The sequence below is a fragment of the Rhipicephalus sanguineus genome, chromosome 1, assembly GCF_013339695.2.
Source record: "Rhipicephalus sanguineus isolate Rsan-2018 chromosome 1, BIME_Rsan_1.4, whole genome shotgun sequence".
NCBI lineage: Eukaryota > Metazoa > Arthropoda > Arachnida > Ixodida > Ixodidae > Rhipicephalus > Rhipicephalus sanguineus.
The window spans coordinates 324,059,908-324,084,267 of record NC_051176.1 but is presented as its reverse complement, the minus strand read 5'-3'; the positions used below and the strand labels follow the sequence as shown (position 1 = coordinate 324,084,267).

At 45.6% G+C, this 24,360-nt stretch overlaps 1 protein-coding gene across 1 annotated transcript in view; it reads right to left on the bottom strand.

Annotated features, from left to right (window-relative positions):
* Positions 1-24,360, bottom strand: part of LOC119379502 (mitogen-activated protein kinase kinase kinase 13) — a 419,538-nt gene that overhangs the window by 146,750 nt on the left and 248,428 nt on the right. Inside the window, exon 6 of the mRNA XM_037648803.2 lies at positions 20,691-20,991. Within this exon, the coding sequence (XP_037504731.2) occupies positions 20,691-20,991 (301 nt within the window). The remainder of the gene's footprint in view (positions 1-20,690; positions 20,992-24,360) is intronic.

The following is a 24,360-nucleotide window of genomic DNA, read 5'->3' as shown; positions in this document are numbered from 1 at the left end:
TAACCGTCTCTTACTTATTTCTATCGCGGACGTGTGCAGCTTTCCATTGTTGTCCCTAAAACCCAAGGCTTCATGTAGACTCGTGCCCACAAGTACACCTGGGTGAATATCGCCACATTCAATCAGTACATGTTCCATCGTTTCCTTAGTTCCCCCGCAGCATGTGCATTGTTCTTCTTCGTTACTGAATCTCGCTTTATAACTACGCGTTCTAAGGCAGCCCGACCTTGCTTCAAACAGTAAAGCGCTTCCCCTTGAATTATCATAAAACCTTTCCCTCCTTATTTCGTTTTTTCCTTTTCGGTAGTTACTCAGAACCGGCTTCTTTTTCATCGCTGTCATCCAATAAGTCCTCTCCGCCTCTCTGACCTTCCGCTTAATGCTCCTTGTTGCCATATCGCCCGCACTGCCAGCCGTATATTTACTGGTGAGCCTCCTAGTTCTTTTTCTCCACTGCGTGTCAACGCTTTTTCTATACAAATACCTGAAAACCTTCTCTGCCCATCTACTGTTCTTCATTTTCCTCAGCCTCTCTTCGAATCTCATTTTGCTCTGAGCTTCCCTCACTTCAAAGCCCGTCCATCCCATATCACCCTTTACAGCCTCATTTGTCGTCTTCCCGTGAGCGCCCAACGCGAGGCGGCCCACCGTCCTTTGATTTACATCCATTCCTGATTGTACCTCTGACTTCATGCACACTACTGAGTTCCCAAATGTAAGCCCCGGAACCATCACACCCTTCCACAGCCCTCGAAGCACCTCGTACCGATTGTATCCCCATAAAGATCTGTGCTTCATAATTGCAGCATTCCTCTTTCCCTTTGCTACCGATGCTTCCTCTTGTACCTCCATATATCTATCCCCCTCATTTACCCATACTCCGAGGTACTTGTACTCGCTTACCCTCGGTATTTTTTGGCCCTGTATAAAGACCACATGGTCTTCGTGATCATTGAATACCATCAATCCACATTTTGTTGCACTAAATCCTAGTCCTAGAGCCTCACATTCCCTTCCGCATATATCTGCCAGTCGCTGTATATCATCTTGACTGTCCGCAAATAAGACAATATCATCAGCATAAAATAGACCTGGAAGCTTCTGCTCAACCATCGTGCCGACCTGCTTGTGTGACAAATTAAATCCAATGTTGCTACCTTCTAGCGCTTTTTCCATCCTCACCATGTACAGCATGAATAACAGCGGGGACAAAGGACATCCCTGTCTCAGCCCCTTGCTAATTTCAACGCTGTCCTTGCTACTTATTCCTTCCCATTCTACACAAACTGTATTTTCTCGGTATATTTCCCTCAAAAGCTGTATATAGTCGTCACCTATGCCCACTTCTTTCAGTATATCCCACAAAATTTCCTGATTAACGTTGTCATACGCCCCGGCAATATCTAGATAAGCTACGTATAAGGGCCTGTTTTCTATTTTCGATATTTCTATACACTGGGTAAGAACAAACAGATTATCGTCTAACCGCCTGTCAATTCGAAATCCATTCTGAAGTTCTCCCAAAATATCATTTTGTTCTACCCACGCTTCTATTTTTAATTTTACTGCCTGCATCGCCAACCTGTATAGCACCGATGTAATGGTTAGCGGTCTATACGAGCGAATGTTATCCTTTTCTCCCTTGCCTTTATAGATTAAGTTCATTCTACTTTTTCGCCAACTGTCTGGTACTTCCCTCTCCTGTAAGCACTTTTCTACGGCTTTCAGCAGTGCTTCTTTAGTTTTATGTCCGAGTTCGTTAATGAGGCTAACGGGAACCCCATCTAAGCCCTGAGTAGTGCGCTTAGGAATTTTTCCTTCGGCCTTCTTCCAATTGAAATTCTCTAGTACTACATCTTCGTCGGTTGCACTCCTTTGCGTACTTTTACTCACTGGGGAAATCCCCGGGGCGACCTTTTTAAACGAATCAGCTGTTATCTTTCGGATGTAACCTAACGCTTCATACCCTTCCAATCGATTTCCTCCTTCATCTACCATATGTTGTTGCATTGTGACAGACTTCCTACCCAGCGCTTTTAGGTGGCTCCAAAACATCCTAGGCGCGGCCTTCTTCTTTTCGCGAATCTCTGTCATCCAGCGTTCACTTTCACCTTTAATTTTTGCCTTGACTAATTTCTGCACAATGGATTTTTGCTCTAAATATATTTCCCATATTTGGTTGACTTCGTCCTGTGGCCGCTTTTCCTTTTTTGCTCGTCTGTGCTCCCGTGATGCCTCACGTCGCTTCTCGATCGCCTCCCGGATTTCTTTGTTCCACCAACTTTTTGGCTTTCTCTTTCCTTTCCAACAAATAGTTTTCTTCTCTTTTTCCATTTCTTTCGTGATTACATGTAGCAGCTCACTATACTTCCAGTCTTAGCCTGGTAGTTCGTCTACTTTTTCCTCGACTCTTGCGGCTATATTTGTTATTTGTTTGTCATTTAGATACAAGCTGCCAAACTTTGATTCTATGTTCTTATTTTCAGTTTTATATCCCATTTGTAATATTATGCGTTTATGATCACTACCCAAGCTGTTAATGCCTTCCTCGTCTATTCTCATCTCTCTAAGTTTGTCATATATTCCTTCTGTCATGAGACAATATATAACAAACCAACAAATGCTTATACTGTTGGTATAACAAACCAACAACTGCTCTCTTCGTTTGTTTTTCTTTTTTCTTTCATTGCATTTGTTCTTACGCCGTCATGTGTGGTGGTATTATAAACCAACAACTGCTATCTTGGTTTCCTTTTTCCTTTTTCTTCTTTCATAAAGGACTTTGTATTTGTTCTTATGTAGTCATGTGTGGTGGTATAACAAACCAACAACTGCTCTCTATGTTTCTGTTTTTTTTTTGTTTCTTTGCATTTGTTCTTACGTCGTCATGTGTGGTGGTATAATAAACCAACAACAGCTACCTTGGTTTCCTTTTTCTGCTTTCACGACAAGGACTTTGCATTTGTTCTTACGTAGTCATGTGTGGTGGTTTCACAAACCAACAACTGCTCTCTTTGTTTCCGTTTTTTTTCCTTTCATTGCATTTGTAATTACGTCGTCATGTGTGGTGGTATAATAAACCAACAACTGCTATCTTGGTTTCCTTTTTCTTCTTTCACGACAAGGACTTTGCATTTGTTCTTACGTAGTCATGTGTGGTGGTATAACAAACCAACAACCGCTCTCTTCGTTTCTTTTTTTTTTTCTTTCATTGCATTTGTTCTTACCTCGTCATGTGTGGTGGTATCACAAACCAACAACTGCTATCTTGGTTTCCTTTTTCTTCTTTCACGACAAGGACTTTGCATTTGTTCTTACGTAGTCATGTGTGGTGGTATAAGAAAACAAAAATTGCTCTCATCACTTCTGTTTTTTTTTTCTTTCATAGCAGGGTGATTCTACGTAAGATCGAACAATCGATGGCTGGTCGACCTCTCAAATTTATTTCAAAATTTTATATATTATTGCCTGATGAGTGCAAAGAAGAGATCCGCAATTTGTTTTGCCGCCAAAAATTTTTTTGAAGCACAGGAAATCAATAATGACGAAGAGGTGGAGTGGAGAGTGGAGCGCTCACCCGCTCTGCTGTTTTGGCCAAATTTTGTTATGAATTGCACAAAATATATTAAAGTTAGGTAGCTGAAATTTCTTTAACTAAATATATGCATGCTTTTGCTTCTGCTCAGGTATTTTTAGTTTTGATGTGTAGTGTAGATGTTTTTATAAAAACCTCGAAATTGGCCCAGGAAACGTTATTTTCTTTACTTTGAAGGTCATTATGTCGAAAAATCCTTGTAGCAGAGCGACAAAAATTCCGCATTACGTTCTTCGCATGCTTAATTACCACACTGCCCAATCTTATATTTATATAGCTTTTCAGTAAAGAGATATGATTGGGCTAAGTTAAAGAGAACACCGGACAATGAAAACTTCTGACGACAATTAAAAAAAAACCCATTTTTTATATTTCTTTAACTTTGTCCAGTTATTCTCCTCCACATCAGCTTTCATAAATCGAAAACATGTTGCATAATGTCGTTACACTAATAGTTACGACCCCTCCAATGAGACCCTCAGGCAAGGACTGGCAATTCCGACTTCTTGCCCAGCAGGTGATGCAGGCAGGATTGAATTGCTTTTTATTAAAAGGCCAGCAGGTACCGAAAAAGGTGTCGCCGGCACTGAAGACGTTAATTTTGAAATTATTTGGTCACTGCAGCGGCCACGAGCGCGGGGCTACCGATCAGGCGCGCGCGCACCCGAGATGCTCGTTGTAAGAGACGGCGCAGTGAGAGCTCGTTTTCGCATCCTCAGACCGATTGAGTTCGAAACAGCAACGCCTCTCCGGTGACTTGAACGCACGTGCACTGGAGCTTCGCTATTCTATCCGCCCTCTGTTCGCATCTTAGCTAGGCGCTGATAACACGGCGGAGATGGAAGCAAGATGAAAACTCTATAAGGGAGCTATGAGCGCTCGCTTCACGCACGCTGCTGCCAGAGAAACTGCGCTGCGCCAGTTGCGATCAGTGGAAAGCATTAACGTGGCGCTCCAGTGGCAAAGCAAAATATGGAATGTCAAAGGAAAGAAAAGCAAAACTATCGGTAACCAGATGCGCTTGCCTATCTTAGATGTCGGCAGCAGACAGCCTGAACTAGCCGCGCGTTGAGAGCGCTGTTCACACTTCATTCGGCGCGGATAGTTCTTGTGCTTTGCTCTTACTCTACTCCTCCTGTGCGTCTCATGACGAAAAAGTATAGCTCCGAATGAGTCTATTGTGGCGACTACCTTTCGAAGCACAAGAAGCTTAAAGGAGTACTGACACGAATTTTTAAAAATTTCGGATTGTTGCTCTAAATAAAAATACTGGTGTCGAGAAACCTAAAACGACTATTGTGGTGCCTGGGAATGCATCCTATATATTTTAATTAGCGCCACCTTAAAAAGACACTTTCGGTTTCGACATCGAGGGGGTGGCTTCTCAGTGTCGTTTCATAGCAGTGTGACGTCACGGAGATACAGAAACTCACGACGTACTAGCGGGAAATCCGTCATCTGCTCGTGGTGCACATAAACAACGATGAGTGAATTGTCGTCCTGTGACCCTGACAGTGATTTCTGTGATTTAGGCTGCATGCAGGAAGCAGAACTCGCATACTCGGGGGAACTCTCTTGACTCGTCAGGATAATGTCCTTGCAGTGGAGCTGGCTTGCAGATGCTCAGCGACGAAAACTTCAAAGTCAAATTAAAATATTTTATACGTGTTCTTCAACTCCAGTGTGTGGACAGCGTTGACACTGCACACCAACGAAGCAAAAAATGTCCCTTTTGCGATGTCTCAAAATCGTGTCAGTACTCCTTTAATTATTGCAAAGAAGCCAAAATTTCGCAGAGTTACCGACCTAGGCATATACGCTTTGAAGAAACGTTTAACGCCCGAAAAATCAGTGACTGCCAGTGAGACGGACTACTTGTGCTACGTGTGCTTTTGCTACCACTGTAATGAAAGATTTTTACGGAACGCACAGTTTAACGATGACATTCTTATGCCCCCCGAAAAAGAAATCGACGTCATTAACCAGATCACTGCGACTACCGGTGTACGTGCGTTCAAGTCACCCCAGAGGTGTTGCTGTTTCGAACTCAATCGGTCTGAGGACGCGAAAACGAGCTTTCACTGCGCCGTCTCTTACAACGCGCGCCTGCGCGGGAGCCCCGCTCTCGTGGCTGCTGCAGTGATGAAATAATTTCAAGATTAACGTCTTCAGTGCCGGACACCTTTTTCGGTACCTGCTGGCCTTTTAATAAAACGCAATTCAATCCTGCCTGCATTTTATACAATTGCTGGGCAAGAAGTCGGAATTGCCAGTCCTTGCCTAAGGGTCTCATTGGAGGGGTTCTAACTGTTAGTGCAACGACATTATGCAACATGTTTTCAATGATTATGAAAGCTGATGTGGAGGAGAATAAGTCGACAAAGTTTAAGAAATATAAAAAATGGATTTTTTTTTTAATTGTCATCAGAAGTTTTCATTGTCCGGTGTTTTCTGTAACTTAGCCCGATCATATCTCTTTACTGAAAAGTTATATAAATATAAGATTCAACAGTGTGGTAGATAAGCATGCGAGGAACGTAATGAGCAATTTTTGTCGCTCTGCTACAAGCATTTTTCGAGATAAAGACCTTCAAAGTACAGGAAATAACGTTTCCTGGACCAATTTTGAGGTTTTTTATAAAAACATCTACACTACACATCAAAACTAAAAATACCTGAGCAGAAGCAAAAACATGCATATATTTAGTTAAAAAAATTTCAGCTACCTAACTTTAATATATTTTGCGCAATTCATAACGAAAGTTGGCCAAAACAGCAGAGCGGATGAGCGCTTCACTCCACCTCTTCGTCATTATTGATTTCCTGTGCTTCGAAAAAATTTTTGGCGGCAAAACAAATTGCGGATCTCTTCTTTCCACTTATCAGGCAATAATATAAAAAATTTTGAAATAAATTTGAGAGGTCGACTAGCCATCGATTGTTCGATCTTACGTGGAATCACCCAGCATTTGTCCTTACGTCGTCATGTGTGGTGGTATAATAAACCAACAATTGCTGTCTTGGTTTCCTTTTTCTTCTTTCACAAACACTTCGCATCTGTTTTTACGTAGTCATGTGTGGTGGTATAACAAACCAACAATTGCTGTCTTCGTTTCTCTTTTTTTTTCTTTCATCGCATTTGTTCTTACGTCGTCATGTGTGGTGGTATAATAAACCAACAACTGCTCTCTTGGTTTCCTTTTTCTTCTTTCACAAACACTTCGCATTTGTTTTTACGTAGTCATGTGTGGTGGTATAACAAACCAACAATTGCTGTCTTCGTTTGTTTTTTTTTTTTTTTCTTTCATCGCATTTGTTCTTACATCGTCATGTGTGGTGGTATAATAAACCAACTGCTCTCTTGGTTTCCTTTTTCTTCTTTCACAAGCACTTCGCATTTGTTTTTACGTAGTCATGTGTGGTGGTATAACAAACCAACAATTGCTGTCTTCCTTTCTCTTTTTTTTTTCTTTCATCGCATTTGTTCTTACGTCGTCATGTGTGGTGGTATAATAAACCAACAACTGCTCTCTTGCTTTCCTTTTTCTTCTTTCACAAACACTTCGCATTTGTTCTTACGTAGTCATGTGTGGTGGTATAACAAACCAACAATTGCTGTCTTCGTTTCTGTTTTTTTTTTCTTTCATTGCATTTGTTCTTACGTCGTCATGTGTGGTGGTATAATAAACCAACAACTGCTCTCTTGCTTTCCTTTTTCTTCTTTCACAAACACTTCGCATTTGTTCTTACGTAGTCATGTGTGGTGGTATAACAAACCAACAATTGCTGTCTTCGTTTCTGTTTTTTTTTTCTTTCATCGCATTTGTTCTTACGTCATCATGTGTGGTGGTATAATAAACCAACAACTGCTCTCTTGGTTTCCTTTTTCTTCTTTCACAAGCACTTCGCATTTGTTTTTACGTAGTCATGTGTGGTGGTATAACAAACCAACAACTGCTATCTTTGTTTCTGTTTTTTTTTTTCTTTCATCGCATTTTGTTCTTACGTCGTCATGTGTGGTGGTATAATAAACCAACAACTGCTCTCTTGCTTTCCTTTTTCTTCTTTCACAAACACTTCGCATTTGTTCTTACGTAGTCATGTGTGGTGGTATAACAAACCAACAATTGCTGTCTTCGTTTCTCTTTTTTTTTTCTTTCATCGCATTTGTTCTTACGTCGTCATGTGTGGTGGTATAATAAACCAACAACTGCTCTCTTGGTTTCCTTTTTCTTCTTTCACAAACACTTCGCATTTGTTTTTACGTAGTCATGTGTGGTGGTATAACAAACCAACAATTGCTGTCTTCGTTTCTGTTTTTTTTTTTTCATCGCATTTGTTCTTACGTCGTCATGTGTGGTGGTATAATAAACCAACAACTGCTATCTTGGTCTCCTTTTTGTTCTTTCACAAGCACTTCGCATTTGTTTTTACGTAGTCATGTGTGGTGGTATAACAAACCAACAACTGCTCTCTTCATTTCCGTTTGCTTTTTTCACAGCAAGGACTTCGCATTTGTTCTTACGATGTCATGTGTGGTGGAATAACAAATCCACAACTGCTCACTTCATTTCTGTTTCTTTCGTTCGCGGCAAGGAGTTTGCATTTGTTCTTAGATCGTCATGTGTGGTGGTATAACAAACCACGGCCTCCTGTATAATATTAGCTGCCTGCTTGTTGTGTATTCACCAGTGAATAAGGTCGGCAACCATGAGCGCCCATGGCGCCACGCTTTGAGTGAGTGGAGTAGCGTCTGGCGGACTATTCATTCCTCCTCCTGGTTTTGGCAACGCTTGTACCCAGCTAAGTCAGCTGTTAATAAACTACAGTCATGCATACATAACATTTGGTGACAAGCTCACGAACCAACGTGGTGAGCGACGGCGGCTGCAAAAGCAAGCGGCAAGACGCCACACAAGGGAACGAAGGTGAGCTTCGGTGAACACCGGTGACAGTACTCAGAGCGAGATGGCTTTGGACAACGCTTTCAACGAGGGCACTTCAAAAGCTAAGCCTAGCGCTTCAAACGTGTTCTTGGGCCGGCTGGGCAATATGGAAGAGTTTTCTCCTGAAAACACAACAGTCTGACCTACATACCTCAAACGCCTACAGTTCTATTTCACGGCGAATGGTGTGGTTGAGGAGCAGTAGCAACAGGCAGTGCTGTGCAGCGTTTGTGGTCCGGCTACGTACGCCATCCTTCGTACATTGTGTTCTCCGGCGACGCCGGCTGAGACGCCGTATGGGGACATTGTTTCCAAGCTCACGCACCACTTCACGCAAACGCCTTCAGTGATTGTACAGCGTTTCACGTTTCACAAATGCTGTCAGCAGCCGGGCGAAAGTATCGCGGATTTTGTTGCGGACTTGCGCCGACTCTCCGAGCACTTTGAGTTCGGTGTCACACTGGAGGACATGCTCCACGATCGCCTAGTTTGCGGCGTTCGTGACGAAGGGCTGCAACGGCGTTTCCAGACTGAGACTGCGTTGGATTTCAAGAAGGCGTACGAAAAGCCGTCGCTGGCAAGTATGCGACGCGGCAAACAGAAACCATCAGTAGGGCGTTGCTGGCAGCGTCCAAGTTACATCGGATGGATGAAGCACCAAAGGTGGACAAGCCGGGCGCTGAAAAAGGGTGTTCCAAGGAGTCAAGAACCGGGCAGCACTCCCGCTGCAACGGTGACCATGACCCTACGAGCTGCGGTTTTCGCTCTGCAGGGTGTCATTTCTACAAGCGGAAAGGTCACATTGTTCGTGCCTGCCGTCAAAAGGAAGAGGCAATAAGCAAGGCAAAGAGTGGCAATAAGTGCCCAGGCAACTTGGGTCACTCAGGAGTGTACGGACTTTGCCACACTGCTAGTGGATTGCCAGCATTTATGGCAAACGTCATTGTGAATGGACACCAGGTATCGATGGAAGTGCACTCTGGATCCGTTTGTTCTAGTGTCAACCTGAGGAGATTGAGCAAGCTGGGATTCTCGAAGAAGGCGCTCCAACCAAGTTCCCGGGGAGTGCGGACGTACACACAGCAGCCTGTTTGTGTAGGGGCGAAGTGGAAGTTCCTGCTAAGCACAACAGTAGAGAGGGGAAACTACCTCTGCTCATCATGAAAGGGTCAGGAATCAGCATCCTGGGGAGAGACTGCTTCTGACCGCTAGGCATCACACTGGAAAGACTACACGAGCTCAAAGAAGCTCCAGCTCCCGAGAGTTCCAGTCGAGAAGTCCAACCAGCTGCAGGCAACCAAAGCAAGGTGGTGATGAGCGTGAAAAATCTGCTGCAGGACTATCCAGATGTGTTCAAACCTGGGCTGGGCAAGAGCATGGGTCTTCCTGTGCGGAGTTTAATGGAGGAGCAAGACACGCCCAAGTTTCACAAGCCATGGCAAGTACCTTTCGCGCTGCTGCCCAAGGTGGAGGAAGCCACCGAACAGTTGGTGAAGCAAGGCATTTGCGTTCCTATTAAGCATTTCCGCTGGGCGACGCCGATTGTCCCGATTCTGAAAAAGAACGGAAAGATGAGAATTTGCGGGGACTACAAGGGAACACTCAACCCAGTCGTCAAGTGGGAGCCGTATCCGCTTCCAACTACAGAGCAACTGCTCGCAAGACTGGGAGGATGTGCAGTGTTTTCTCTGTTGGACTTGGATCAAGCTTATCAGCAACTCTGTGTCGATGAGGACACCGCCATGCTGCAGACTGTGACAACTCACAAGGGCCTGTTCAAGGTGACACAATTGCAGTTTGGTGTGGCAGTCGCCGTAGCCATCTTTCAACGTTATATGGAAGGACTATTGAACGGACTGGAAGGGGTTCAGTGCTTTTTGGATGACATTGTATTTGGTGGAAGAACCGTTGCTGAGCATGAGGAATGGCTGCGCAAAGTGCTGCAGCATATCCAAGACGAGGGGCTTCGCCTGAACGCCGAGAAGTGTGCATTCAGGGACAAGGAAGTGACGTACCTGGGGTACCGTGTCAACAAGGACGGAGTAAGTCCTTAGCGTGAAAAAGTGGAAGCCATCAAGCAAGCTCCAGAACCGAAGAACAAGAAGGAGCTGCAGTGATTCTTGGGAGCCTTAAATTTTTATGACGCTCCTTGAAAGGAGCGTCACAAGTGTTGGAACCACTTCACCGCCTCCTGGACAAGGACAAGGCATGGAGTTGGACCGAGACAGAAGCGAAGGCATACCAGAGTGCCAAGAACCTGCTGGAATCATCAGCCGTCTTAGCACACTATGACGTGACACAAGGCTGGCCTGTGACGCGTCTCCGTGCGGGCTGGGTGCGGTATTGAGCCAAGTGGGCGAAGATGGTGTTGAAAGACCAGTGGCCTTCTCCTCAATAACCTTATCAAAAGCAGAGCGCAACTATGCGCAGATAGACAGGGAGGCTCTGGCTTTGCTATTCGGAGTTCAGAAATTCCACCAGTATATTTTTGGTCGGAAATTTCAACTCTTGACAGACCACAAGCCATTGCTAGGCCTTTTGTACCAAGCCAAGCTGGTTCCTGCCGTATTGTCACCTCGGATGTTGCGCTAGAGTCTGCAACTTTCTGCATACAACTACGAACTAGTGTACATACCAGACTTCAAGTTGCTACATGCCAACGTTTTCAGTCATCTTCCGCTTCCTGTCAGGGATGAGCACGAGCCACCGTTGGGAGACATTCTGCTGCTTGAAGCAGCGCCGGAAGCTCCTCTAGATTGTACCAAGATCGCAGCATTGATGCGTACGGACCCTGTTCTGTCACGAGTACGCCGCTGGATTTTGCAAGGTTGGCCTTCCACGAAAGTGCCCAAGGAATTCCGTCCTTTTGTGGGCAGGAAGAACGAACTGTCCACCTACCGAAATTGTGTGTTGTGGGGATCTCATTTTGTGATTCCAAGTTCCGCACAGGCCCAGGTCCTAGACATCCTACACACCACGAACCCAGGCATAGCACGGATGAAAGGTCTTGCACGCGGCACCAAGTGGTGGCTGGGCATCGACAATCACACAGAGCGCAAGGTAGCTGGCTGCCAAGTATGCCAAGAAACTCGGTAAGCTCCCAGTAAAGCACCAGTGCACCCATGGGAGTTCACTAAGAACCTTTGGTCACGTTTGTACATAAATTTTGCTGGTCCCTTCAAGGAAAAAGTGTTTCTGCTAGTCGTCGATTCTCATTCCAAGTGGCTGGAAGTTTCCCTGATGGAATCAATGATGACAAGAGCCATTCTTAAAGAACTGCAGGTGATGTTTGCTCGTTTTGGCATTCCTGAAGTGTTAGTGTCGGACAGTGGAACTGCGTTCACGTCAGATGATTTCGCCGAGTTTGCAAACAGAAACCAAATTCGGCACATTACACTTGCGCCCTATTACCCGTCATCCACTGGTCAGATAGAGAGGATGGTTCAGGAAATGAAAGAAGTCCTGCGTAAGTTGTTGGAGGGATACTGGGCCACCAGGCTGCCTCATTTCTTGCTGGGCCAGCACATTTTACCCAGTACAACTACAGAGAAAAGTCCCGCTGAACTTTTGATGGGGAGACGACTGCGATCAGCCATTGACCATCTGCATCCTGATTTTCACATGGTTGGATCATCTCTTCAGCATTATTCTATTGATGGTTCTCGACGTGTTCGGCATTTCTATCCAAGCGACGCTGTGTATGCAAAGAACTCTCAGGTTGGCACCAAGTGGGTCCCCGGGTCCATTGCTTCAGTCGCCGGACCCCTTTACCAAGTTCGTCTGTCCAACGGTAGCTTATGGTGAAGACACGTTGATCAGCTCTGCAATCGGGCCAGCCCACTAGACCTTGGTGAAGCTGACAGTGATACTTGTGGGGACTCAGCCAATGGTGGTGACCTCGCTGTGACTGGGCAGGACCCACCACTGCCAAGAGTGAGTGACACTTCACGTGGATCAAGTCCACCTAGCAGTCCTGCCCCAGGACCCGACGGTCCTGATGTACCTGGAAGCCCTTCACAGGAGCACAGCTCTTCCAGCAAAACCTCCAACAGCCGAGGCTTCTAGATACCCTCGACGTGAGAGAAAGGCCCCTCGGCGTTACCGGGTCTACATTCCGTAAGGGGGAATGGATGTTGTGTATTCACCAGTGAATAACGTCAGCAACCATGAGCGCCCGTGGCGCCGCCCTTGGAGTGAGTGGAGTAGCGTCTTACGAACTATTCATTCCTCCTCCTGGTTTTGGCAACGCTTGTACCCAGCTAAGTCAGCTGGTCATAAACTAAAGTTATGCATACATAACACTGCTCATACCGGCTCTCTCAACGGCTGCACGTGACTCCAACTTTCGGGGGTCACGTGCTCGTCTAGTTACCAAAAATGTCACGAGAGGCCGCCTCAACTTACCCCCATAGCAGCCGAGGCAATAACTTGGAAAGGGTCTATAGCTCCCTCGGAACGGCTACCACGTTACGAGTTTGCAGTGGCAGGTATTTTGTTTTCTTTATTAAAAGGATCTTAAAAAGAGTTGTCTGTTTTACTAGTGCGTAAAAATGCGGCCGAGAACGTGAAGTAGGGGCATTGACGGCACGCCTCGGCTCAGTGCAGTGGTGCCAACAGTTACTCAACGCGGCTGCTGAGTGTGTGCGCTGTAAAGAACTTTCTGCTGCCGCTGTGTGATGTACATTTATGTGTCCTTCATTGCGACACCTTCGTTAATAAAGTCGGTAATGTAATGGGAATGGCAATGGGAGTCTTGCGGTTCGCGACCAGCGGGGTGTCGTCCTTTAAGTAAAAACACTGATGGCATTTGGTATTAAGACATGATATTTCAACATCTCCATGGCTGAGAAGTCTGTCATCCATCATCACAGAAGTAGAAATCTCCAACGACTTGTAGCCGTGCGATTTACAGCGATGCTACCAAGGACTTCTAATGTGGAGCAATTTTTGGAGCAGCAAAATTTCCGTTTTGGAGCACTTTGGAGCAGCAAAATTTTCATCTTGGAGCACTTTGGAGCAGATAATTTTGCATCTGGGAGCACCTTGGAGCAGCGACTTTTACATCCTGGAGTGCAATACAGAAGCATATTGCATTGACATTCAAGCATCTGAGTACTATTATGGGGCTCTTATGAAGGCTAGAAATATTTCGATTCATTGCAAATCTCATGGAAAAAATCATCTCAGGAACATAGGCGTGCGCACAGGGGGGGGCGGCCGGCCCCCCTCTAATCACCTAAGAGGGGGGGGGGGTGCAAAATCTGCCCCGTACATTGACCCTTGCGATAGCAATCATATGGACACTCTCGGCGGATTTTTGCCGTCACCGTTGTCGTAATTTTCCGTATAAGTCCAAATTAATAACATCACCACGCGCAGTCTAGCCGCGGGTAAAAGCTCGCGAGCGCTGGCGACGAACGCGGCTGAAGCGGAGATTAAACTAGCCGGCTGTCTGTCTCCGTCGCACGGACAGCGCATGAGATAACACCTTCCCGCGTGCGGGCCTGCCATCGATTGCTCATCAAACACTTAGGAAACGCCCCGCCCGTCTTTCCTAAGGAGCATGAAGGGACGCCAGGGGAGCGGAAGCCGGGGGGGGGGGGGGACTGCATCGTTCGAAGGGCGCAGTCGCTTGCGCGCGCGCTATCTCGACGCATCAGGAGACTGCTCGTAAACTTGCTGTGCTCTCAACGCTTACTTCGTGTTTAGAGAACTCGGAGCAAGAAAACGATTCGGTTCCTCGAGGGGCCATATTCCCTTACACCAGCGTTACGCGAGATCGGATCCAAAAGAGTTAGCTGCTAGTCTTCGTTTCACAATACAATTTTTTGGTATCGCATTCATTGCTTCGTTCTTAATCGAAACTGGGTTTTTTTAACCGTTAGCTATCCGCCTCGTGCGCTGCTGCTTTGAAACGGACAGGTGGCGCCATCTACGGCAAAAGTGGCAAAACACAGATGTGCCGGTGGCGCCGGCTCACGGTTGACCGATTCACCACTGCAAACTAGGTTAATCACCATGGCGGACCGCAGTGATAAACGGTCGAAAAAGGCCACTTCTGTGTATTGTTGTGGTGGAGAGTGCCACAACAGCTATAAAAACACCGCAGGAAAGCTGCCAAAGGTGATATTCTACCGATTCCCCTGGAGGAAGTACGAAAATGACAGAAGAGGACAGTGGATCAGGGCTGTGCAACGAACAAGGTAAGCGGCCGTTCTCTTTGTTGCTCTCTGGTAGATTATTTTTATACGATGTATTTCGTAATGTGATCAAATGTATTCCTTTCTTTTAGGCCGGAGAGGCAGCTTTGGCAGCCTGTGCGGGGCGAGACTCGCATATGCAGCGCGCACTTCGTGGGAAACAAAAAGAGCTCCGCTGCGATGCACCCTTCTTATCTGCCAACGATATTTCCGTCGTGCGGCGGAAGAAGCAACGGCGTTTAACCGCGAAAATAAACGAATTAAGGCTCGCGGTCCTACATTTAGAGAGCACTGAAACACAACCGCAAAAACGCCCAAACCTATTGACAATGCACGACCACAGCAAGGGTCCCACCAGCGCAACGCTGCACTCGCAGCTCGTCGGCTCGTCTGAGCGGCCTCTGAGCGCTCCGCGAACAGCCCTGCGCGCTGCTACGCTAACGAAAAAACAATATAAAAAAGCAGAGAGAGGTTAACTAACGACATTGCAGAGCGGTGGAAGCAAGAAGAGGTGTTCCATCGTCGGTGTGGTGTGTTGTCAACAGATGGCGCTAGTTTGTTTCTGCGCAACGGAATTGCAAACTTCAATCAAAATGCATGGGATCCTATGGGGGGTTGGGAGAGGGCACATCTTCCTTTCTCCTCGCTAGTCACCAGGGGAGCCGAGCGGTGGCGCCACCATACCGATGCACGAGGCGGATTGACCTCCGAAAGCGACGGGCGGACGTGTAACATGGCATAGCCGCTTCAATGTGGGCCGTCAGCGACGGCGCGACGGGCCCGCTACTGACAGCTGCACATTTGCGGCTGCTCCGACCAGGAGATATGATTTTACTAATGAGATGACATTTTTAAAAAAAAGCAAGCAAAAAATTCGAATTGGAACCCTAGCACGTGAGCTCGAAAGGGCGGGGCCTTTTAGGGGGTATTTACCGCAGAGTGATTACAAACTCAGACGTGCTGGCGGAAGGAATTACGAAAAAGCTGTTCTGGATGAAGATCCATGGATAAAGTATATCTGAGGAAAAGTGTCAACGCGTTTCCACCGTTCGCGTGCTCTTCCATAAACGCGAAGCAAGGAAAATTCGATATTGTCCCATATATCTACTGCGAGCGATCCCAGATTTCATTCCGCGATGTCCGGAAACAGAAGTGACAGACATTTTAGCGGCACTCATGTAGTTATTACTGAACATTGCTTTCCTTACGTGCCGTGCGACGCTTGAAACGAGCTATCAGCAGCGTTTCTGGAACAGACGATGCCCGCCGATGAATCGTCGTCGCACTTTCTCGCTACCGATAGGCCTAGACGTCACGAGCATCTGCGGAGAGCGCGTTTTGCTGTCGAGCCGACTTGCAGAACAGAAGCTGCGTCGGCACCGTGCATGGCATCGTGGCTTACTCGGAACGCACGTGCGAGAGCTATTTATTCAGCGGAATAATTCTTGGTCCATAATTGCGACTTTATTGGCAGCCCCAAGATCGAGCTGCACATGTTCTGACGCGCCGGCGGTGCGATTGCCGGTGATAGACGCCCCCAAACCAGAGACTTTGGCGCAGTTTGGCGCAAATTTCGTCGATATTATCAGGATGGCGCAGTAAATACAATTTGGCGCACTCTGGCGCAGTTGGCGCAGGAGTGGAATCACTGGATTTATTCCGCCCATTTGCACGCAGAGAAGTGCCGAAACTGCAATGCTCACATTTTCGTTTCTTCCAGCACATTCAATAATCTGATCCTCGGCTTCACAGTTGAAGCGTTTTAGCGCACGTATCAGTACGAGATCACGAATTACATGAAGTATTACATAAAGTGGCATAAGCTACGTTTAACCATGACCGTACTTAACACACCTTTTTATTAGGTGTGTGCGAATATTCGAAATTTCGAATATTTTTCGAATAGTGTTTGCTATTCGATTCGCACTGGAATTTTATTTTTCGAACTATTGAAACTTAACAAAAACAAATACAGTCAACGTCCAACTGAAAGTGCCCCCTTCAGATATTCAATATGCTTCACCTCATTACACTCCCGTATTGCGGCAAAGCTGCCTTTCAAGCTCCGTTGCGGTCGAACATAGCCAAGAAACGGTCAACGTCAGATTAGAAGTGGTCCCTAGATTTTCAATATGCTTCACCTCATCATACCTCCGCTTTGCGGCAAAGCTGCCTTTCAAGATCCGCTACGGCCGAACTTTGCCAAGACACAATCAACGTCCGATTGAAAGTGGTCCCTAAATTTTCAATATGCTTCACCTCATCACACTCCGGTAATGCGGCAAAGCTGCCTTTCAAGCTCCGTTACAGTCGAACTTTGTCAAGACACAGTCAACGTCCGATTGGAAGTGGTCCCTAGATTTTTGATATGTTTCACCTCATCACACCCCGGTATTGCGGCAAAGCTGCCTTTCAAGTTCCCTACGGTCGCAAATGTACTAACTCGAGAAAACGCTGGTTCCAACATGGAGATGAAAGACCTGGCAGAGTTGGAGGCTCAATTAATGCTGTTTTGGGCCTGAAATTTGGGCAGGAAGTCCGAAAAATCAGACGCCGAAGCTTTTTAGCATCCAAAATTTTAGATGTTCTTATATATCGACGTCTACGAGGCAGATTTGGAACTCCGGACTTGAACGGAGCACACCCTTGTCCGCCACATCAGTTGGGCTTCCACAGAAGTTGAAAGAGGATGAGAGGCTGAGGAAATGGCATCTTTGCCTATCACGTGTAAAGTGTTGTCGGCAACACTTTGGTTGCACCAAGTCATGTGCATACCCAGGTGAAAATTTCCTGCTGGCTTTCTGCTGGTTTGTGCTGGTTTCTGGTGGAACCAGCAGGACAGCTGCTGGTTTCCTGTTGGTTGTACTGGTTCCAGCAGGATGCTTACTGGTCCTCTGCTGGTTCCAGCAGGGTGCTTGCTGGTTTTATGCTGGTCCCAGCAAGCATCCTGCTGACTGTACTGGTTCCAGCAGGGTGCCTACTGGTTTTGTGTACTGGTTCCAGCAAGATACTGGTTTTCTCCTAGGATGCTGCTGGAACCACCAGGTAACCTGCTGGTTTTCAGTTGGCTTGAACTGGTTCTAGCAATGCACATATGAAATCGGTGTGAATTAACAGCTGCAAATCCTCTTTCAAGCATCGTTTCAGCTAGAAATCGCTCTGGCTTGGAATTGGAAATAAGAACCATTCCTAGCTTGTAAGGGCATTTTCAGAGTCGGGAAGTCATATTTTCAGCTGGAAAATTTTCCAGTTTCAGTTGGGAAATAATGTGCTAGCAGAAAATTTTCCTCTCTTGAAGTACAAAAACAACTCCAGCTGCATTACAGTGCGCTATAAACAAGTGACGTACATAGCATGGTGTTTCATAAGATCATAATCTTCATCACACTGTACATAGTGCACATTTTACAACAGAGATCTAAAGTGCCCAGTACGACAGGGAAAGAACATATCGCCGGGAAAAAAACGCACTTTTATTCGACCTTTCCTGTAGACCGACACGTCTCATAGTGCTAATGTAAACGTCCAACTAAAGTTTGGTCATACTTAATCGTTGCGCAAACAGGTAGTGTTCACGGCATAGCGGTTACTTCCCTGCGAAAAGGAGCTTCTTGTTATGAACATTCACCATATCCTCAGCTGCCACGATCGGACAGCAGCGAACTGAAGCGAACACCGCCGTAAAGAACGCGGCATTGCTAAGTGAGGTCATTTTTGTTGACATCTCAGTAGCATTAGTCTCGTATCTTTTCTTGATGTTTTCCGACGCTATTGCTAAATAGTGACCAACTTTATAATATAAATACTACATTGTGAAAAAGTTGAATTTTTTATTTACGTGTACCAGCATTACAATGGTGGCCCATACACTGTATAAATTATCATGACATCGCATAGCGCCGTAGCTTCGTACAGCACATGACGGCTAGTCGTGATGCCTTCTTTGCATGTGTGTGCTCGCTCGTGCAGCGAAGTAGCGAGTATATACTAGCAGAACCTGTGCGGCATTAATTAACATGTAATAGTTTTTGTTCAGTTTCATCTGTGGAAAGTGTAACGAGTCAATAGCAGCATATCCGAGTGGTTTTTGGTGCTGTACTATGCGGCGTGTTGACAGTGCCGATCGAGGGACACAGATTTCCTCAGCTCTCATTCTTCCATTTGTCGGTAAGTGTTGCACTTATATATTTCAAATATGTAGCGAACGTCTGTCGCGACCGCTTCTGTGCTTTATTAAGCGCAGTGTCATTGCACCTTGGTGTAGTACGCGATGTATATATATGCGCGAAGCACACATACCGGTTTGTGTAAGGAGCTCTGTCTCCGTGCAACAAAAAGAATTAACATTGTTGCGCATATGGACGAAAACAAAGAAGACCAGTGATCGTGCTTGCCGCTCCGGGTTAGAAAGGGAGAATACGAGGTGAAAACCTCTAACTAGCCGGCCGCTCCTGAGCTCACCTTCACGACGTAATAAACGGCCCCTTCTAGCCTTAACGGTCGCAAGCGTAACAATATGTTTAAATCTACTTTGTTGAGGGAATTAATGGCTATGCAAAAGTTAGATGTCTGCAGTCATGATCTGCATGGGCAATCAAACCTTTTATTTTGTTACAGATTGCCTGCGCGTCACTCGGGTGCCTTCAACAACACAAACACCACTGAGTGGATCAAGGCCTCCTGCGGATCTCTGTCCAAAAAGATTCAAAATGTCAATCGCAAACTGAAGCTGGAAAAATGAACTATTTCAAGTGTATACAAAGATTTTTCAGATGAAATATATTACTTCAAATGGACCTTTCTGTGTTATACGTGTTCTTAATGGAATTTTGAAAAAGCTACATCAATGGAACTACAAGCTCTTGAGGGGAGCCAATTGCGCTGGAACCAGCAGCTATTGGTTCCGTGGCCTGCTGGTTCCATCACCTACTGGTTCCATCGCCTGCTGGTCCATCCCTACTGGTTCCATCACCTACTGGTTCCATCACCTACTGGTTCCATCACCTACTGGTTCCATCACCTACTGGTTCCAGTAGCTGCTGGGAATGTGCTAATAAACCATCACTACTGGAACCAGTAGCGAACCAGCAGGAAATTTTCACCTGGGTAAATAGAATTCGGCCTCTACATTCCCTCATTCTTGTTAATACAACTATGAAACACCACCCCGCCAGTGCTTCATCAATATAGCGAAGAGAAACACTTTCATGTTGCTATCTCATAAGAGTATGCTTAGGAATCCTCTCTAACTTTTTTTTCTGCAATTTTGCTTCGAAGTATTCGAAAAATATTCTAGAAATATTCGAGAAATATTCGAAAAATATCCGATTCGATTTGCACTCACACTTCAATATTCGAATTCGCTTCGCACCCAAAATTTTGCTATTTGCACAGCTCTACTTTTTATGCATTACGCGGACCAAGCTGCTTCACTTACCATGCATTTGGTCTCTTACGAACAGTGGCACTTCATAATTTGTCCCAATGAAACCAGCACATTGGTGTTATTTACAAGGGCTAAATGCAAATGCGTCTTAGGTGACTGCAATTCGCCGGGATCTTTCTGTGACGTACATGGGATTACCTCATCCCAGGTACGTCACAACCAGGATTACCTAATCTGGTTCCTACATGGAATCAAACTTGATCACGAATAAATAAAAACAAGCATTCCAGTGTCAGTGGTATTGCTTCCATTACCTGAATTCCTGAACATTGTAACAAAGGATGTGCCCGACTTACACAATTGTCAGCAGAGCTTCTTTTAGTTCTTCGGTCACATGTTAACAGATGCTCCTTTTCACTGTTGGATGACTTTTGAAAATCGGTGCCAACATAGGTTCGCACAATATTTCCAAACATTTTGACATGAGGGGCTTAGTTTTCTGCCTCTGGTTTCCCCATTGCTGACATCTCTTATCCACTAGTGTACAAAGTGTCACAAAATACCTGCTGGGGGGGGCAGGTGGGCGACTCATCACTGTCACTCATGGCTCGCTTGCTGCGCAATGGCAGGGCAGGGCAGTCCTCCAGAATGCTCTTTGTGTGCAACAACGAGCGAGCTGGAGCCTGGTTGCTGTTCAAGTCCTCCTCCTCACTTTGGGGTGAGAGTTCCACTGCATCTGTCTGCGTCTCACTGTCAACCATACGGCAGCTGCTGCTGCTGCTGGAGCCACTGCGACGGTGTGTGATCCTCCGAGAGCGGCCTTTGCTGGATGGCGACCCTGCTGCCTGCTCGATGGGTTCGGGACTGCACAGCACAGTGCACTGCATTCAGACAACTTGAATGATAAAAATATTTTCCTGTAAAATCCTTGGTATGCAAAGAGCATTTTGGTTCTATTTCCTGCTTCCATAAAAACGCATGTACATTTCTTTCTCAATTTAATAAAGTACTTTTGCTATAACAACAACAAGTGCAGTGTCACCCAGTTAAAGCAGTTCCGACTTTCACTCCATCCACTAACCACCCGTGGAGCCCTTTTATCTCTCTTTCATAAATATGCCCATGCTACTTGGTCACCACAAGCACAATTGCAACGTCCCTCTTAGATTATCCCTCTTAGCTTGTTGGAGGGTGTGGAAGACAGCAGGTGTCACATTTGATCTTTTTACGAGCTGGCAGCTTCCTTTCTCCTAAACGTTCTTTGGTCTGCTGGTGGTTTTATTAGGTTGCACATAACAATGAAAACCAGTGCTTGATCAATTCCTTCGTTGATTCGTTGCAAGGGTCTCGTTCCGGCAGACTTGATGCCTTCAGGTAGTATGCGAGGGATTATTGGTCAGCTGCAAGCTCATAAAAAGACTGCAAGATTAAGAGGTTAAAAGTGCTTCCACTGGGGTTAGTTGGTATGGCAATCTGAAGGGTAACGATGCACTGCATAGATGCACAGAGATGAATGACACAAGAACACAAAAAAGGACAAGGATTCTGTGCACTAACACCTTTTATTCAATCGCTTTCACTCGTCCCATACGTACAGAATGAAAGGCGACGTGTGCAATGACACAAAACAGTGTGACCGCCCCAGTGAGCACGTGCCTTCAAGACATGAAGCAATTCATCAGTGTGTGCCAAACCACTCGTTTAAAAACTTAACAGTGTCTGAACCTATGGAAAGTGAAGGTGCGCTTACACAATCGTGGCCCATTCTCTCATTCATAAAAAACGCTTCCATCACTTGTCGTTTTTTCCCTCTCTTTCCCACATTCTTCGTCTTCTGAAGACATGGTGTGCACTTACACTCAGAACAGCTAAATTACCAGAAAGCGTCAACTTACCTACCAAATTTTCATGATGCCACAGTCTTTTGTTCGGGCATTGGCCGGTTTGGCTGACGTATGTCTTGCCACATGTAAGAGGGATTTGAGCACTCTGCATATTTGTACCCATGCTTAACCTCGCCCGAGACACCTGCTCAGCATTTGCTTTCTTGCACAGCCCGCGCAGTTTGCCTGGAGCTGACAAAATTACTTTCAACCCGCTCCTGTTTTTTTGAGCCCATGCGATACCCCATGTACGTACGGGATGACAGCCACCTTCTTGTATTCCTTGCTGTCAGCTTTGTCCGGTTTACCTTTGCCGCAGATTTATGAAAGCACTTTTTCACAGACCGAGATAATTAGTGTCTTTGGGTATCCGCACTTCAGAAGTTTAGCGACCTGCATAGTAAGTGCACTATCTTTCTTGTGCTCACAAGATTTTTTGATCGCCTGCCCTACCACGAAGTTACTGTCGCTCTCTTGACTATCTTTGTGTTTCCAGCGATAACACGAACTGTATATACTCTACATGGCAGTCAAAGCGTGCAAGGGATCACAGTTTTCTGGCAGGAACGGATTGACCAGGTGCCCCTCCTATCTTGGCAGGGATCAGCTAACACCTACACACATGCTGTGTTTGCCTGGATGCAGTACAAAGGTGTTGGCTGCTAGCCTTACTTGTTATGAGATTCAAATTTTTTACTACTGCATTCATTCCTTTGCCTTTGCAGCGAAACTGTGACTTTCATTTCTTGCTTTTTGATTTTATACTTTAGTGGAAACTACTACTACACATGGTCTTTCCAGCACCTCTGTTGAGGCTTGGAGATTCATAACAGAATTTTATTGCTTTAATTTCTGCTGTCTGGAGAGTGCTTCTTAAACAGCAGGCATGTACCATTGCAGATTGACTATTCACTGCCAATGTTCCTATCAGCATGGTATGAAATGAAAATGCAAGGTTGTCCACATGATAACAAAAATGAAAAATCTTTCATTCTCACTAACGTAAAAGAAAACCAGAATTTATGTTTTCTGCCCAAAAGTAACATCAGTGTGCATCACATTTTAAGCATTTTCTCTGCCTTTTTTTCTTTGCACAAATAGGCCTCTGAACTTTAGAAAAACTTGAGATGTCATGACGTGCTTGGAGCTTCATCGTCCACAAAGACCAATGAACACGGTTGTTGCAGGCTTCACACTACGCAGGATTAGTACAGACTTCTTTTGTCCAGCTTTACCAATCGATAGTAGCCAAATCCAGACTGTACATTCATAAGTGGTTTCAATCATCTGAATACAACGCAATGTCTGCCAAGCCTCGTGAGGTGCCACACGCATAGATAAGAGCTAGGGGTGCACTGGCAAGCAAGCATACGTGTCGTTTGGGAGATGTGAATTGGTGTTCATGATGAAATTTCGTGCACCGCTCAGAAGAAGGACAAGGACAGAAGAAACGATGAGAAGAGGCGCTGACACCAATGCATTGATGGGCTTAACTGAAGTTTATATTGAAAACCAAGTAGACGGGAAGAAAAACAAGGCCATAATTACTCTCACGTGGAGCCACAAGATTAGCACCCTTCACGATTATGGGACAAAGAACATAACTATCCACTCAGCATGCGTGCAGGTGTCAGATGAGGGCACGACACCTTCAAGTTTTCTTATCAATACTGTTTTTAATGAACATCTTGCAGCTCCACATGATAGTGATTATGACCTGGTTTTCCTTCCCTTCTACTTGCTTTTCAAAATAAACTTGAGTGGAAAGTCAGCACCTCTTTTCGTCGTTTCTTCCATCCTTTTCCTTCTCATGACCACTGCACGAAATTTCATCATGAACACCAACCAACTAGCTCAGTTTACCATCTTAATGCATTCTAAAAAGACGGGGCGTGCACACACGGACACAAGAAAGAAGTCAGGACACCACAAATGCCGACTAACAACTGAAGAGATGCACAACGGCTGAAAAGAAAGAAGGCACGAAAACTTATCTGCGCATGCCCATGCAACAGGCGAACCTATCAATTCGGCACGCGTGGCGGTCTACATGGAAGATAACTGTTAAGGCATTTGATTTCATCTTTATGCAAGTTAATCGATGGTTGGCTCACGCATGCGCTACCACTATTCTCGATATGCCATGCTTCAATCATCAGGCGCGTTTCTTCATTTCTATGACTGTACAACACTGCGCATTCATCGAATTTTGGCATGCACTTACAATCTCGACAATGTAAAGATAAGATTAGAAGGTGAGCCTCCTGTTAGCGATCTCTTATGTCCCAACAATCTCTGGTTAATGCATCGGCCCGTTTGTCCTACGTAGAAGCGGCCGCAGCTGAAAGGG